Here is a 16,623-nt window from a genome sequence, read left to right on the forward strand (position 1 = left end):
ACAATATATGGAGTTGGAGTTGGAGTTGGAGAGGCATCAGGGGGCCCACGAGGTAGGGGGGCGCGCCCCCACCCTCGTGGACAGGTGGTGGGCCCCCTGGCCTTCATCTTTTGTAGGTATTTTTCATATTTTCTAAAAAGTTGCTCCGTGAAGTTTCGGGTCATTCCGAGAACGTTTGTTTATCCACATAAATAACACCATGGTAATTCTGCTGAAAACAGCGTCAGTCCGGGTTAGTTCCATTCAAATCATGCAAGTTAGAGTCCAAAACAAGGGCAAAAGTGTTTGGAAAAGTAGATACGACGGGGACGTATCAGTATGATCTAGTTGTGAGTTTTGCTTTATAATCCTTCTATGTAATTGAGTTTGTGCACTATATAATAAATATTAGTGATGAGTCAAGGGCTTGATTATTTTCCATGATCCTAAAGAAATAAAAGAAAAGAGAAAGAAATAAAAAGAAACAAAGAGATCATGTGAGTCTTATGGAGAGTAATGAGCTCACATAGAAAAAAGTATGATGAATAAAAGTTGTTGAGGGTTGACAAACATAGTTTTGTTCATCGTTGCAATTAATAAGAAGTAATAAAGAAAGAGAGGTCTTCACATATAGATATACTATCTTGGACATCTTTTATGATTGTGAGCACTCATTAAAATATGACATGCTAAAGAGTTGACATTGGACAAGGAAGACAACATAATGGGTTATGTATTCTTACATCTAAGATAAATTATATTGTCATGGATCCTCCAACATGTTGAGCTTGCCTTTCCCCCTCGTGCTAGCCAAATTCATCACACCAAGTAGAGATACTACTTGTGCTTCCAAATACCCTTAAACCAGTTTTGCCATCAGAGTCCACCATACCTACCTATGGATTGAGTAAGATCTTCTAAGTAAGTTGTCATCGGTGCAAGCAATAAAAATTGCTCTCTAAATATGTATGACTTATTAGTGTGGGAGAAAATAATCTTTATACGATCGTGTGATATGGAAGAAATAAAAGCGACAGACTGCATAATAAAGGTCCATATCACAAGTGGCAATATAAAGTGGCATTCTTTTGCATTAAGATTTTGTGCATCCAACCATAAAGGCGCATGACAACCTCTTCTTCCCTCTGCGAAGGGCTTATCTTTTACTTTTATCTCCTACATTGCATAAGAGTCATGGTGATCTTCACCCTTCCTTTTTACATTTTATCCTTTGGCAAGCACGGTATGTTGGAAAGATCCTGGTATATATGGCTAATTGGATGTGAGTTTTCATGATCTATTACTGTTGACATTACCCTTGAGGTAAAACGTTGGGAGGAAAAACTATAAGCCCCTATCTTTCTATATGTCCGATTAAAACTCCATACCCATAAGTATTGCGTGAGTGTCAGCAATTGTGAAAGACTATATGATAGTTGAGTATGTGGACTTGCTGAAAAGCTCTTATATATTGACTCTCTCCTATGTTATGATAAATTGAAATTGCTCCAATGACTGAGATTATAGTTTGTTAGTTTTCAATGAAGTTTACTATTCATACTTGAGATTGTGATTGAATTATTACTCTAGCATAAGAAATCATATGAGAAGAATTATATAAGTTGTTGTTCTAAGAATGATCATGATGCCCTCATGTCCGTGTTTTATTTTTATCGACACCTCTATCTCTAAACATGTGGACATATTTTTCGATTTCGGCTTTTCGCTTGAGGACAAGCGAGGTCTAAGCTTGGGGGAGTTGATACGTCCATTTTGCATCATGCTTTTATATCGATATTTATTGCATTATGGGCTGTTATTGCACATTATGTCACAATACTTATACCTATTCTCTCTTATTTTACAAGGTTTACATAAAGAGGGAGAATGCCGGCAGCTGGGATTCTGGGCTGGAAAAGGAGCAAATATTAGAGACCTATTCTGCACAACTCCAAAAGTCCTGAAACTTCATGGAAGACGTTTTCCAAATATATAAAAAATACTCAGCGGAAGAGATTCACCAGGGGGCCACACCCTGCCCACGAGGGTGGGGGGCGCGCCCTACCCCCCTGGGCGCGCTCCCTACCTCGTGGGCCCCCTGGTGGCCATCTTCTGCTATATTAAGTCTTTCGATGGGAAAAAATGACAAGCCATCTTCTCGGATGAAACTCCGCCGCCACGAGGCGGAACCTTGGCGGAACCAATCTAGGGCTCTGGCGGAGCTGTTCTGCCGGGGAAACTTCCCTCCCGGAGGGGGAAATCATCGCCATTGTCATCACCAACGCTCCTCTCATCGGGAGAGGGCAATCTCCATCAACATCTTCATCAGCACCATCTCCTCTCAAAACCCTAGTTCATCTCTTGTATCCAATTCTTGTCTCCAAGTCCAGGATTGGTGCTAGTAGGTTGCTAGTAGTGTTAATTACTCCTTGTAGTTGATGATAGTTGGTTTAATTGGTGGAAGATCATATGTTCAGATCCTATATGCACATTAATACCCCTCTAATTATGAACATGTTTATGCTTTGTGAGTAGTTACTTTTGTTCCTGAGGACATGGGAGAAGTCTTGCTATTAGTAGTCATGTGAATTTGGTACTCGTTCAATATTTTGATGAGATGTATGTTGTCTCTCCTCTAGTGGTGTTATGTGAACGTCGACTACATGACACTTAATCATTATTTGGGCCTAGAGGAAGGCATTGGGAAGTAATAAGTAGATGATGGGTTGCTAGAGTGACAGAAGCTTAAACCCTAGTTTATGCGTTGCTTCGTAAGGGGCTGATTTGGATCCATATGTTTCATGCTATGGTTAGGTTTACCTTAATACTTTTGTTGTAGTTGCGGATGCTTGAAATAGAGGTTAATCATAAGTGGGATGCTTGTCCAAGTAAGGGCGGTACCCAAGCACCGGTCCACCCACATACCAAATTATCAAAGTACCGAACGCGAATCATATGAGCGTGATGAAAACTAGCTTGACGATATTCCCATGTGTCCTCGGGAGCGCTTTACATCATATAAGAGTTTGTCCAGGCTTGTCCTTTGCCACAAAAAGGATTGGGACACTTGCTGAACTTTATTTACTTTTGTTACTTGTTGCTCGTTACAAACTATCCTATCACAAAACCATCTGTTACCACTTATTTCAGTACTTGCAGAGAATACCTTGCTGGAAACCGCTTATCATTTCCTTCTGCTCCTCGTTGGGTTAGACACTCTTACTTATCGAAAGGACTACGATCGATCCCCTATACTTTTGGGTCATCAAGGGACGTCATCGAGCTGAACGTGTGCTAAACTCGGAGGTGCCGTACGTTCGATACTAGATCGGTTGGATGGTGAAGATGTTCGACTACATCAATCGCGTTAACCTAACGCTTCCGCTTTCGGTCTACGAGGGTATGTGGACACACTCTCCCCCTCTCGTTGCTATGCATCTCCTAGATAGATCTTGCGTGATCGTAGGATTTTTTTTTGAAATTGCATGCTATGTTACCCAACAATTTTGAGTATGTGTTCATTGACAGAACTATTCTCCTCCATCTTGTAGCTATAGAACTTGTTGGAGACTTCATATCTCTCAACCCGGGCATTAGCTTGAAATATCAATTTCAGCTCTTGGAACATCGCAGATGCTCCGTGACGTTCAAAACGTCTTTGAAGTCCTGGTTCTAAGCCGTAAAGCATGGCACACTGAACTATTGAGTAGTCATCAGATTGAGTCTGCCAGACGTTCATAACATCTGCAGTAGCTCGTGCAGCAGGTCTGTACCTAGAGGAGCATCAAGGACATCATTCTTCTATGCAGCAATGAGGATAGTCCTCAAGTTATGGACCTAATGCGTGTAGTTGCTACCACCATCTTTCAACTTAGCTTTCTCTAGGAATGCATTAAAATTCAGGGGAACGGTAGCACATGCCATGATTTACAACATAGATATGCAAAAACTATTTAAGAGTAAGTTCATGATAAATTAAGTTCAATTAATCAAATTACTAATGAACTCCCACTTAAATAAACATCCCTCAAGTTATGTAAGTGATTCATGATCCAAATCAACTAACCCATGTCCGATCATCACATGAGATGGGGTAGTATCAATGGTGAACATATATATGTTAATCACATCTACTATATGACTCACGTTTGACCTTTCGGTCTCCAGTGTTCCGAGACCATATCTGTACATGCTAAGCTCGTCAAGTTTAACCCAAGTATTCTGCGTGTGTAAAACTGTCTTACACCCGTTGTATCTGAACGTAGAGTCTATCACACCCGATCATCATGAGGTGCTTTAAAACAATGAACTTTGGCAACGGTGCATATTCGGGGAGAACACTTTATCTTGAAATTTAGTGAATGGATCATCTTATAATGCAAGCAAAATAAGATGCATAAAGGATAAACATCACATGCAATCAAAATATGTGACATGATATGGCCATTAACATCTTGTGCTTTTGATCACCATCTCCGAAGCATCATCATGATCTCCATCGTCACCAGCTCGACACCTTGATCTCCATCGTTGCGTTGGGGTCATCTCGCCAACTGTTGCTTCTACAACTATTGCTAATGCATAGCCATAAAGTAAAGCAATTACATGGCGCTTGCATTTCATACAATAATTAAGAGACAACCCTAAGGCTCTTGCGGGTTGTCGATATTACAAAACATGATCATCTCATACAACAACGTATATCACATCACGTCTTGATCATATCACATCACAACATGCCATGCAAAAACAAGTTAGACATCCTCTACTTTCTTGTTGCAAGTTTTGCGTGGCTGCTACGGGCTTCTTGCAAGAACCGTTCTTAAGTACGCAAAACCACAATGGTGATTATCAATTTTGCTGTTTTAACCTTCTTCAAGGACCGGTCGTAGTCAAATTCGATTCATGTAAAGTAGGAGAAACAGACACCCGCCAGCCACCTTTATGCAAAACAAGTTGCATGCCAGTCGATGGAATCGGTCTCATGTGGGTGGACATGTATGGTTAGTCTGGGATGCTTCATTCCACAATACCGCCGAATCAAAATAAGATGTTGGTGGTAAGCACTTTGACCATCACTGCCCACAACTCCTTTGTGTTCTACTCATGCATATCATCTACGGATAGACCTGGCTCGGATGCCACTGTTGGGGAAAGTTGCATGGAAACAAAAAAATTCTACGCACACGCAAGATCTATCCATGGAGATGCATAACTACGAGAAGGGGAGAGCATCTTCATACCCTTGAAGATCGCTAAGCGGCAGCGTTTATCAACGTGGTTGATGTAGTCGTAGACCTTCACGATCCGTCCCGATCAAGTAACGAACGTACGGCACCTCCGTGTTCAGCACACGTTCAACTCGATGACGTCCTCGCCTTCTCGATCCAACAAGAGAGAGCGAAGTAGTAGATGAGTTCCGGCAGCACGACGACGTGGTGACGGTGGTGGTGAAGAACAATCTCCGTAGGGCTTCGCCAAGCATAACGAAAACTATGATGGAGGAAAAACTAGAGGGAACCGGGTTGCTGGCACACGACTTGGTGAATCTTGATGTTTCTTGGGTGCTAGCCCTGCTCCTCCATTTATATGTTGAGCCCTAGGGTCGAAACTTGGAGTAAAAGCCTCCTCAAAGTAGGTTTTGTCCGAAAGGCAAGAGTCCTTCTTGGACTCTAGGACCAGACGCCAGGGTCCCTGGCCTCCGCAAAACTGCCTTTTGCACTTACCAAAAACCTCGTGGGCTTTACCCCTTGGCCCAAATAAAGTGTTCTCACACCAGAACATTTCGGGAAACATTCGAAATCCCTTCCGGTGAATTCCGGAACCTTTTTGGAAGCCAAGCACTATTATCCCATGTATCAATCTTTACCTCCAGACTATTCCGGAGCTCCTCGTCATGTCCATGATCTTATTACAAACTCCGAACAACATTCGATCACCAACATACATAACTCATATAATACTATATCGTCAACGAATGTTAAGCGTGCGGACCCTATAGTTTTGAGAATGATGTAGACATGACCGAGACGCCTCTCTGGTCAATAACCAATAGTAGAACCTGGATGCCCATATTAGTTCCTACATATTCTACGAAGATATTTATCATTCGAACCTTATGACAACATACGTAATTCCCTTTGTCTATCGGTTTGTTACTTGCCCGAGATTCTATCGTCGGTATCCTCATACCTAGTTCAATCTCATTACCGGCAAGTCTCTTTACTCATTCCATAATACACCATCTCGTAACTAACTCCTTAGTCACATTGCTTACAAGCTTCTTGTGATATGTATTACCGAGAGGGCCCAAAGATACCTCTCCGATACACGGAGTGACAAATCCTAATCTTGATCCATGCCAACTCAACAGACACCTTCGGAGATACCTGTAGAGCATCTTTATGATCACCCAGTTACGTTGTGATGTTTGATAGCACATAAGGTATTCCTCGGTATTCGGGAGTTGCATGATCTCATAGTCGAAGGAATATGTATTTGACATTGAGAAATCAATAGCAATAAATTAAACGGTCATATGCTAAGCTAACGAATGGGTCTTGTCCATCACATCATTCTCCTAATGATGTGATCCCGTTATCAGTGACAACACATGTCTATGATTAGGAAACCTTAACCATCTTTGATCAACGAGCTAGTATAGTAGAGGCTTTACTAGGGACACAGTATTTGTTTATGTATCCACACATATATTTAATTTTCCGATCAATACAATTCTAGCATGAATAATAAACCTTTATCATGATAAGGAAATATAATAATAACAACTTTATTATTGCCTCTAGGGCATATTTCCATCACCCTCGTCCTACGCAGTCATGGCGGAAGAGCAGCTTGTGTCGTCTGTGTCGGCGTTGCGACGGGTGTAGGAGTACTAACGGTGCAGATTTTCGTCAGTACCCTCGGCAGGGTGCCTTGCGTAGCTGAAAGTCACATATCGGAGGTCACACGAGGTATTTACCCAAGTTTGGGCCTTCCAAGAGTAATACCCTACGTCCTACACTCTTGCTTGTTGTTATTCATGGTGGGGGATACCTCGTGCATGGGATTACAATGGTGTAAGGAGAGATGACTACCGAGAGTTGTTCTACCAGACAGTAGATGACAATGCGAGCCTCCTAGCCTTCCCTTATGTACACGGTGGAGGCTAAGGTTTTACATGGGGAGATGCGATCTAGGAATGGGCCCTCCGACGACTCTTGCGTGTTATGTGGTCAACATGAAGATGCCAACCACATATTTTTTAACTATCACCTCGCTCGCTTTGCTTGGAGTGCGGTTAGGGAGGCTTTCGGTCAGAACTGGAATCCCCGCTCAGCCTTGGACATGCGCGCTTTGCTAGTCGCTCATAGGGGTGGCTTCGGCCGTGTCTTATGGAGTTGCGTCGGAGCTTTGTTGTGGTCCATTTGGACCACTCGCAATAAGATGACTATCGAGCACAAATTTCCTTCTCACCCGGCTGACATTATTTTCAAATGCCACTTATTTCTTCAGACATGGACGCCGTTGGGGAAACGACGTGATGCGGATCGAATGACGGAGGCTATGGAGCGGATTCGGTTGATCCAGATTGATACCCTTCACTAGCCTGCTGTAGGTTCTGACCTTTTGGTCCGGCCTAGTGCTTTATGTTGCTTCTCTCCCATTTGCAGGCTTCGGCCGGTAGCATGTACCGTATCTTGGCTGCGGCCGTTTTATCTTTGTTGTTATGTGTTGAACCTGTTGGATCTTGCCTTATGTGGGCTTTATTAATTTAAAACCGGACGCTTTTAGCGTCTTCGTTCTAAAAAAATGCGATCTAGGTGCCCGCCGCCGTCAACTTGGAGGCCAAGATGATCCAAGGACGTCTATCCCTTCCTCCGGGATCGTTCCTGTCGTTGGGTATATGGTGGGCCCATCGGCAGGCCGGCTGTTGGGCACAGTGAGTAGCCCCCGAACGCGTCAAAGGTCACGGAAGTTAGTCTTTGAGATCTTTGGTGGGCTCTTTTCTCTGTAGAGCTCCATCTTCAAAAAATGCTTTGTTGGGGGACCGGCCTCTTGGAGTTCTTGTTGCGCGTAGCTTCAGGAGTGCCTGTGCTGCGTATGACTCTTCCGAGCGGGCCTGCAGGGAAACAGAGGCCAACCTTCGCGCGAACCGGTTGCTTTGTAGACGGAGTGGTCCGCTCCCCGATAATTGCTAAGCGCACATTAGATATTGGATTAGATTAATTGTGACGGTTAGATCTAATTAGATGAGACTAATGAGAAAAAGGCCCCCCGCTTTGTATTACAAAGCAAACATCCGATACAATCAATGATAGGTGCTGGGACAGAAGCAGCACAACCACGCTCAAAAAGAAAAGAAAGAGAAAAAAAATAAAAGAAACAAATGCCGATAATGGCGGATCGACAAAGACGACGGAGCCTCGTGACCACTGCTTCCACCAAAAATCGTCCCCCAAGCTCCGAGACTCCGAAGCACCGATACCAATCAACACCTCCAAGAAGGGACGCGACGATGACGACGCTGATGCCAAGGGTTTCCCTCGGTACACGGTGAGGAAAGAGGAAGGGTAGCCCCGACGCCCTCCAGGAAGGTCCGATGGCACCCTCAGGCGCCACCGCGTTGGTGTCGGTCAAGCCAACAGGGATTTCTCCCGATCCCATCCTCCACCTCAGGCACTCCAGTGCTCGCCACCAAACCGACTGCCACCCTGTGCACGCAGACACGAAGCTTCCCACGCTGTCTCACCACGGCACCGCGAAGATGGCCTACACAGCGAGGAAGGGGAGCCGGGACTAGGGCAGCAGCACCGTCAGCATACTAGAGGCCCCGACCTCCACCGTCCACGACGGTAGCCGACCGGACGCCAAAGCGGGAGCCTGCCGGGCCCGTGACCCCACAGGTCCGGCCGGGCCCTCAGAGACCCGGACAACTCCCGCCTCCACGCCGCAGCTGGCATGCTGTCGGCGTCGCTACCCCCCGTCTGAGCTGCTCCACCACCTCACCACACAGACGACGATGAAGCCATGCCGGGGGCCGCCCCGCTAGGACCACCGGCCAACCAGCGCCACCACGCCTTCTCGCCGCCAAGGGGCCGCGCCACCACCGGGCGAGCCGCCGGCCACCGCACCGGGACGCCGAGCCGTCATCAGGCCGAGGGGCACCACCGCCGCCCCCATGCCCCAGGCAGGGAGCCGCGCGCGCGGGGACAGGCAGGCCCCGCCGCCGCCAACACCACCCGGCCAGCGCCGGGGGCGCCTGTCGACGACGGCAGGGAGGGAAGGAGCGACGAGGGCGGCCGAAGGGGAGGCAGGGCTCGCGCCGCCCCGGCCACCTCCCGGGGAGTCGGCGCGGAGCGGATCCGGGGAAAGTGGGGGGGGAGGGGAGGAGGGGACGGGGGCGGGGGCGGCCGGCGGCGGCGGGGCCTAGGTATAAATGTTTGCTCTTTTATAAATAGTATAGATATAGCATCAATTCATATATGTAAGTCATAAGTTACTTTTACATTATTTTTTGTGTTGATTGTATATGTGTTCGGCGATTGCAACATAAATACGTAACGCACCCTTTATTTCTTTTGTCATAGAAACGACATTCTTTTGAATGCAGTTCAATTTTTTTCTATTTCATATTATCTGTATTTTCTACTACTTTAGTTTATTTACTTGTGTTAGTTTTAGATATTTTTGTCGTAAGGTTCCCGCAACAATGCACGGGGTATCATCACAGGTACTTTCTCCATTTTTAAATGTAAGTTTTTTAGAGATTTCAATAAAGATGCCATATTTTAGAGTACAGATTCATTTATTTTGTTTTATGTGTAGTCCATATTAAAATCTTCAGAAAGAGTTATATTTAGAAACGAAGGAAGTATATATTAGAAAAAAGAAAAGAAAATAGGGTCATCAAGCTGTTGCTTCCCTCGTCCGCCACCCACCTGCTTTGTACCACATCACACGTATCACCAGGATCCATCGATGCAATTCGGGAAAAAAAGGAAAACGTGGGAACTGGAATATCCCCACTTCTCCGCGGAACCCCCCACCATTTCTCCTCTCTGCTCTCAAGCTCGCTCGCACCAATGGCCGGCTCCCGGCTCGTCCATCTCTTCCTTCTCATCCTCTTCTTCCCCTCCCTCCGCGCCGCCCCCAACACCACCGCCGTGGTGTCCAGGATCGCATTTGGCTCCTGCGCCAACCAGAGCGCGCCCCAGGTGCTCGACGGAACGCCCGCTGCACCGCCTGGCCTCAACTTTCTTGCCCTTGCTTGAGTGGATGGAGGTGACGGGGGTCTGTTTGCTGTTGTTTCCTTGCAGCCCGTGTGGGAGGCCATCGTGGGGTTCGACCCGCAGGTCTTCATCTGGCTCGGGGACAACGTCTACGGGGACAACAAGCGCCCGTTCCGGGTGTTCGGGAGGGAGCGCACGGTGGGGCCCTGGAGGAACGTGCCGCGCTTCTACCCGGCGACCGAGGAGGAGCTGCGCCGGAAGTACGAGCTGGCCAAGGCTAACCCGGGGTACGCCAAGCTGAGGGAGAGGGCTAGGGTGAGCTCCCCGTCGTTTGCTCTCTTGAAATTGCTAGCTGTGGTCAATTGCCATTGCCTGTGTATTCGGTAGTCGGTCGTTAGATTTTGTTTCTTTAGGGTCGACCAGGACCAGTTCCGTTTCCTGATGGCACCAACTGTTGTTGCTAGTGACTTCACTGTCTTGTGAGATTTTGCTTCTTTATTAGTACAGGGTTAAATAGTCCATTGTTTTGTCTGGTCTCTGTGTCTGCAAGTCCAAAACATGGTTTGTTGGAGCTGGGTGGGGGAGGTTTCTTGTGGTTTTGGGGTTGTGTTTGTCTTCATTACAAAATTCAATATCATGCAATGCAGTATGTTGATGACACTGATTATTCCACAGCAGTGAGGGAGTCAATTTCATGCTATCTAGAATATTAATCTACTACAACTGAGCAGTGAGGAGTAGGCTGCCACAAAATTTTATTTGTTCATTTTATTGCTCAGTGCTATGTTTGCGAATCGGGACAGTTTTACATGAAGATTCCTGCAACTTTGTTACCGTTTCTTATTTCAAAATTTCCACTTTGACTAGTTAATTAAGAACTTGGCATCACTATTGTTCACTATAATGTGCAGGTCATTGGAACATGGGATGACCATGATTATGGAGTGAATGATGCAGGAAAGGAATATAGTGGGAAAGTGTTATCCCAAAGGCTTCTATTAGATTTCCTGGATGAAGACGAAGACAGTCCACGGTATATACGCATGACCGCTGGAATTAATTATGAGTTCTTGATCTTCTTTTGTCGGTCACTGCCTTGTAAATGATGGTGCTCCAGAATTCCTTTGTTTTTGCTTTATGATGTTTCTTGCAAATCTGTTTTTCCGCAGAATATTCGAATCTTCTATGAATATTTCAGGATCTTCACACCTAAAGTTGCAGGCCATCAGAAACCTCACAGTACTTTCTCTCTTGTTTATTTAGGAGGAAACAAGCAGGTGTTTATGCCTCATACATGTTTGGCCCCGAAGGAAAACGTGTAAAGGTAGAGTCTATAATACCATGTGCAACTTTTGCTGTAAAACTTGAAGTATTATATTTGCCAAACTCTTGTTCAAATAGGATGTCTCCACAGGCATACATAAACATGTTTGCGATTGTTCCAGTGTGCACCATGTTCCCCCTTTATCCTTATATAACTTGCAACCAAGTACCATTTCATAGGTTTCTAGAATATAAATATTTGAGCTCTTCTAGTTATCCCTTCAGCATCTTTTGCTTCATTATTTATATTCCTTACATGGAAACCCCCATCACAAGTTAGGTTTGTAACAACCTGGTACCTTGTGAATGCTGATTTGTGCTTGTCTTTTCAGTTGATGTTGCTTTTGCATATATAGTTTGTATGCTACTCCATATTTGTCAAGTCCAGCATGGTTAAACACAATACACTCATTGTTTATAACCAGTATAAAATAGCACCCTGGCAGATATAATGAGCACCGTCATAAGTTTTGAGTTGTTGATGTTAGAGTTATATTAGTGATGACTTTTGGTCTTTGCATTCTAGCCTTTTGGCATCCTCATGTACTTGTATATATGTTGCCTTTGGCCTCCTAATAATAATATTAAGTTGCTTTCGTAACATGGTATTAGAGCTCTAGGTATTTTTTTCGCACGTCGCAACTCGTGCTACTCCCGATCCAATCTCTTGCACGGCCGCCGTTGCTCTCTTTCTTGCCGGCCGTGATTTTGCTTTTGCTACACGTGCTTGACGTCCAATTAGCTGATCCATCGCTGTGTTGGATCCTATCGGAGTGTGTCCCGATCGATTGAGCCGCTGGCCGCTTGTATTCCTCCAAGGTCGTCGCCGGCCGTCTGTCTTCCTCCGCGGCTGCCGGCCGCCGGCCTCGTCCGCGCCCCTGCTGCCTTCCGCGGCGCCGTTGGTCGCCGGCCTCGTCCGCGCCGCTGCTGCCTTTCGCGGCGCCGTCGGCCATCGGCCTCGTCCGCGCCGCTGCTGCCTTCCGCTACTGTCCGCGGGCGCTCGAGTGGTCGTGCATCCGTTCATAGCTACTGCTGTTTCGTGTCTAGGCATCCATCCGCTCCAGATCGAGAGCTCTCCAGATCAAGCAGAGGCAGCAGCTATCGGAGGTCAACTGCTCCGCCTCGGCTGTTCGTCTGCTGGATTGAATCGAGTCGCCGCAGTTGGTCTGTTTCGTTTTTGGCCTGGGGTGCTGCCTTTGGGACTCGGCTGTTGGCCTGAGGCCTGATTCTTTGGCTGTTGCCTGATCTTTTCGCTATTGTCAAAAAAATGGAAGAAAAAGAAACTGGCATGATGTTTCGGTCGGGCCTGCGTCTTCGTCGCCATCCACACACTTTCGAAGGCGTTCCCTATATTGATCCAGTCTCACACATGCGCCATTGCTCGGTGCTTGGTGCATGTCCGTCTGCGATGTTGTCCCCTTCAGAGTTCAACAGGCTGTGCTGGTCGCTATACGTCGACTCCTCTTGCAGCTTCCGTGCACGGCAGTGGCCGCTCTACGTCGACTCTTCCCACGACTTCCGCACCCGGTGATTGTCGCTCTACGTCGACTCCTCTCGCGGCTTCCGTGTTTGGCGGTGACCGCTCTACGTCGACACCCTTAGTGGCTTTCTCATGCGGCTCTACGTTGACTCGCTACTCCCGGTCGACTCTGCATGCAGCTTCCACAGGTGGAGGCGACTGCTCATCATCGGCAGGTGTTTCTACCTCGACCTCTTCGGCCGTGTCCCTGTCTGTGCATGAGATTGCACAGCTGAAATGCATGCTTGATGCTTGGGATTCTTCACCGACGGTTTCTACAGGTTCTATGGCTAACTCTTCTGGCACTGAGAAACCACCTTCCACTCATTCAGGTACATCCCCATGGATTCTTGATACTGGAGCGTCTTTTCATATGACTTATGATTCTTCCACTTTGACCTCTATTCAACCTGTGGAGTCTCATGTTCGTGTTCTTACAGCTGATGGCACTCCCCTCCCTGTAGCTAGTCGAGGCACTCTTAGCACTTCTTCATTTCATGTTCCCTCTGTCGCTCATGTTCCTTGACTTACCATGCAACTCATATCTGGTGGTCAAATTGTTGACTCTAGTTGTAGGGTTATTCTCGACTTCGATTCATGTTCTATTCAGGATCGTCGCACGGGCGCTCTGCTTGGTGCTGGCCCTTGACGCTCTGATGGTCTCTGGGAGCTTGACTGGCTTCGTCTTCCCTCCGCTGCCACCGCCGCCAGTCTCACACCCCCTATAGCTGCATCTACCAGCTCTTTTCAGCAGTGGCATCATCGTCTTGGCCATTTATGTGGTTCTCGTCTCTCATCTTTGGTTCATCGCGGTGTTCTGGGGTCTGTCTCTCGTAACGCTTTGTTGGATTGTCTGGGTTGTTGGCTTGGTAAGCAGATTCAGTTACCCTACCCTCACAGTGAGTCGGTGTCCGAGCGTCCTTTTGATCTCATTCACTCTGATGTTTGGGGTCTGGCTCCCTTCGCTTCGAAAGGGGGTCATCGCTACTATATTATCTTTATAGATGATTTTTCTCGGTACACTTGGATCTATTTCATGTCTTCTCGTAGTGAGGTCTTACCTATATACAACCTTTTTGCCGCCATGGTTCATACCCAGTTTTCCACTCCTATTCGTGTTTTTCGCGCAGATTCAGCTGGTGAGTATATCTCCCATGCACTGCGAGGATTTCTTGCTGAGCAGGGTACTCTTACTCAGTTCTCTTGCCCTGGTGCTCATGCTCAGAATGGTGTGGCTGAGCACAAGCATCGTCACCTTCTTGAGACGGCGCGTGCAATGATGATTGCTACCTCTCTTCCGCCTCACTTTTGGGCTGAGGCTGTTACCACTTCCACCTATCTCATCAACATTCAACCTTTTGCTGCTCTACAAGGTGGTATTCCTCTCGAGCATCTTTTTGGTCGTTCTCCCGATTATTTGGCGCTCCATTCGTTTGGTTGCGTTTGCTATGTTTTGCTTGCCCCTCGTGAACGCACCAAATTGACCGCTTAGTCTGTTGAGTGTGTTTTTCTTGGATACAGTGATGAGCATAAGGGCTATCAGTGTTGGGATCCTGTCGGTCGCCGGATGCGTATTTCCCGGGATGTGACCTTTGATGAATCTCGTCCCTTCTACCCACGTCCATCCTGCTCGGCTTTTTTCTACGGAGGACATCTCTTTTCTTACATGTCCAGATACACCACCCTTTGTGCCCAGTATTCCTACTCCTCATCTTGCTGTTGCAGATCCGACCCCGTCCTCTCCTACGTTTTCTTCTCCTCCCTCATCGCATGACTCTCCACCTTCATCGTCGGTACCTTCCCCTTCTCCACCTTCATCACCGATACCTTCCCCTTCTCCACCTTCATTCGCCGATACATTCCCCTTCTCCACCTTCATCACCGATACATTCCCCGTCTCCACCTTCAGTGATTCGACCTCTTCCCTCATTTCCTTTCCATTATACTCGCCGTTCACATGTTGTGGATAAGTCTACAGATGTGCCTTCTACTTCTGATGTGTCGTCTTCCTCCTCTCACCCGACTTATGGTCTTCGTTCTCGGCCTTGTCCGCCCCCTGACCGGTAATTCTCCTTCTCACTATGGTCTTTCCACCGTTCTTGAGCCGACTTCTTATCGAGATGCTATTGTTCATCCTGAATGGCAGTTTGCGATGGCAGAGGAGATTGCTGCCCTTGAGCGCAATGGCACGTGGGACCTGGTTTCTCTTCCTTCCCGTGTTCGTCCCATCACTTGTAAGTGGGTCTATAAGATTAAGACTCGCTCTGATGGTTCTCTTGAGCGTTATAAAGCTCGTCTTGTGGCTCGTGGCTTTCAGCAGGAGCATGGTCGTGATTACGATGAGACTTTTGCTCCTGTGGCCCATATGACTATTGTCCGCACACTTCTTGCCGTGGCCTCTGTTCACCACTAGTCTGTGTCTCAGCTTGATGTTAAGAATGCTTTTCTTAATGGTGAGTTGCGTGAGGAAGTTTATATGCAGCCACCACCTGGGTATTCAGTTCCTGATGGCATGGTTTGCCGTCTTCGTCGCTCTCTATATGGCCTTAAGCAAGCCCCCCGTGCTTGGTTTGAGCGTTTTGCCTCTATGGTCACTGCAGCTGGTTTTTCGCCCAGCGCTGTTTGTCCACCTTTCTGCTCGTGGTCGCACTCTTCTTCTATATGTTGATGACATGATCATCACCGGCGATGATTCTGAGTACATTGCCTTTGTTAAGGCCCGTCTTAGTGAGCAGTTTCTTATGTCTGAACTTGGTCCTCTATGTTACTTTCTTGGGATTGAGGTTTCCTCCACCTCTGATGGCTTTTCTATTTCCCAAGAAAAGTATATTCAGGATCTTCTTGCTCGTGCGGCTCTTAGTGATGAGCGCACTGCTGAGACTCCTATGGAGCTCAATGTTAACCTTCGCGCTTCTGATGGCGAGCTCTTGTCTGATCCGACGCGTTACCGTCATCTTGTTGGGAGTCTTGTCTATCTTGCTGTCACTCGTCCGGATATCTCACATCCTGTCCATATTTTGAGCCAGTTTGTTTCGCTCCCACTTCAGTTCACTATAGTCACCTTCTTCGTGTTCTACGATATCTTCGTGGCACGATCTCTCATCGTCTCCTTTCCCCCCGTTCTAGCTCATTACAGCTCCAAGCCTATTCAGATGCTACGTGGGCTAGTGATCCTTCGGATCGCCGTTCACTTTCTGCTTACTATGTTTTTCTTGGTAGTTTCCCGTTCGAGTGCTGAGGCCGAGTTGAGAGCTATGGCTCTTCTGACGGCAGAGGTGACTTGGTTACGATGGCTACTGGAGGATTTTGGTGTTTCTGTTACTACACCTACCACTCTCTTGTCCGACAGTACAGGTGCTATCAACATTGCACGGGACCCCATGAAGCATGAGCTTACCAAGCATATTGGTGTTGATGCTTCCTACGTGCGCGCTGTTGTGCAGGATCATGTTATTGCTCTTCAGTATGTACCTTCCGAGTTACAGCTAGCGGACTTCTTCACGAAGGCACAGACTAGAGCACACCATAGATTTCACCTCTCCAAACTCAGTGTTGTGGATCCACCATGAG

At 46.9% G+C, this 16,623-nt stretch overlaps 1 protein-coding gene across 2 annotated transcripts in view; it reads left to right on the top strand.

Annotated features, from left to right (window-relative positions):
• Window positions 1-9,963: 9,963 nt before the first annotated feature.
• Window positions 9,964-16,623, top strand: part of LOC119316902 (alkaline phosphatase D-like) — a 12,577-nt gene continuing 5,917 nt past the window's right edge. The window contains exons 1-4 of one of the 2 annotated variants that reach the window (XM_037591293.1): window positions 9,964-10,196; window positions 10,299-10,526; window positions 11,123-11,244; window positions 11,475-11,535. In XM_037591293.1, the coding sequence (XP_037447190.1) occupies window positions 10,065-10,196; window positions 10,299-10,526; window positions 11,123-11,244; window positions 11,475-11,535 (543 nt within the window). In that variant the 5' untranslated portion in view covers window positions 9,964-10,064. The remainder of the gene's footprint in view (window positions 10,197-10,298; window positions 10,527-11,122; window positions 11,245-11,474; window positions 11,536-16,623) is intronic. The other variant, XM_037591292.1, reaches the window with a different exon arrangement.

This window comes from Triticum dicoccoides, chromosome 6A, assembly GCF_002162155.2.
Source record: "Triticum dicoccoides isolate Atlit2015 ecotype Zavitan chromosome 6A, WEW_v2.0, whole genome shotgun sequence".
NCBI classification, from domain to species: Eukaryota; Viridiplantae; Streptophyta; class Magnoliopsida; order Poales; family Poaceae; genus Triticum; species Triticum dicoccoides.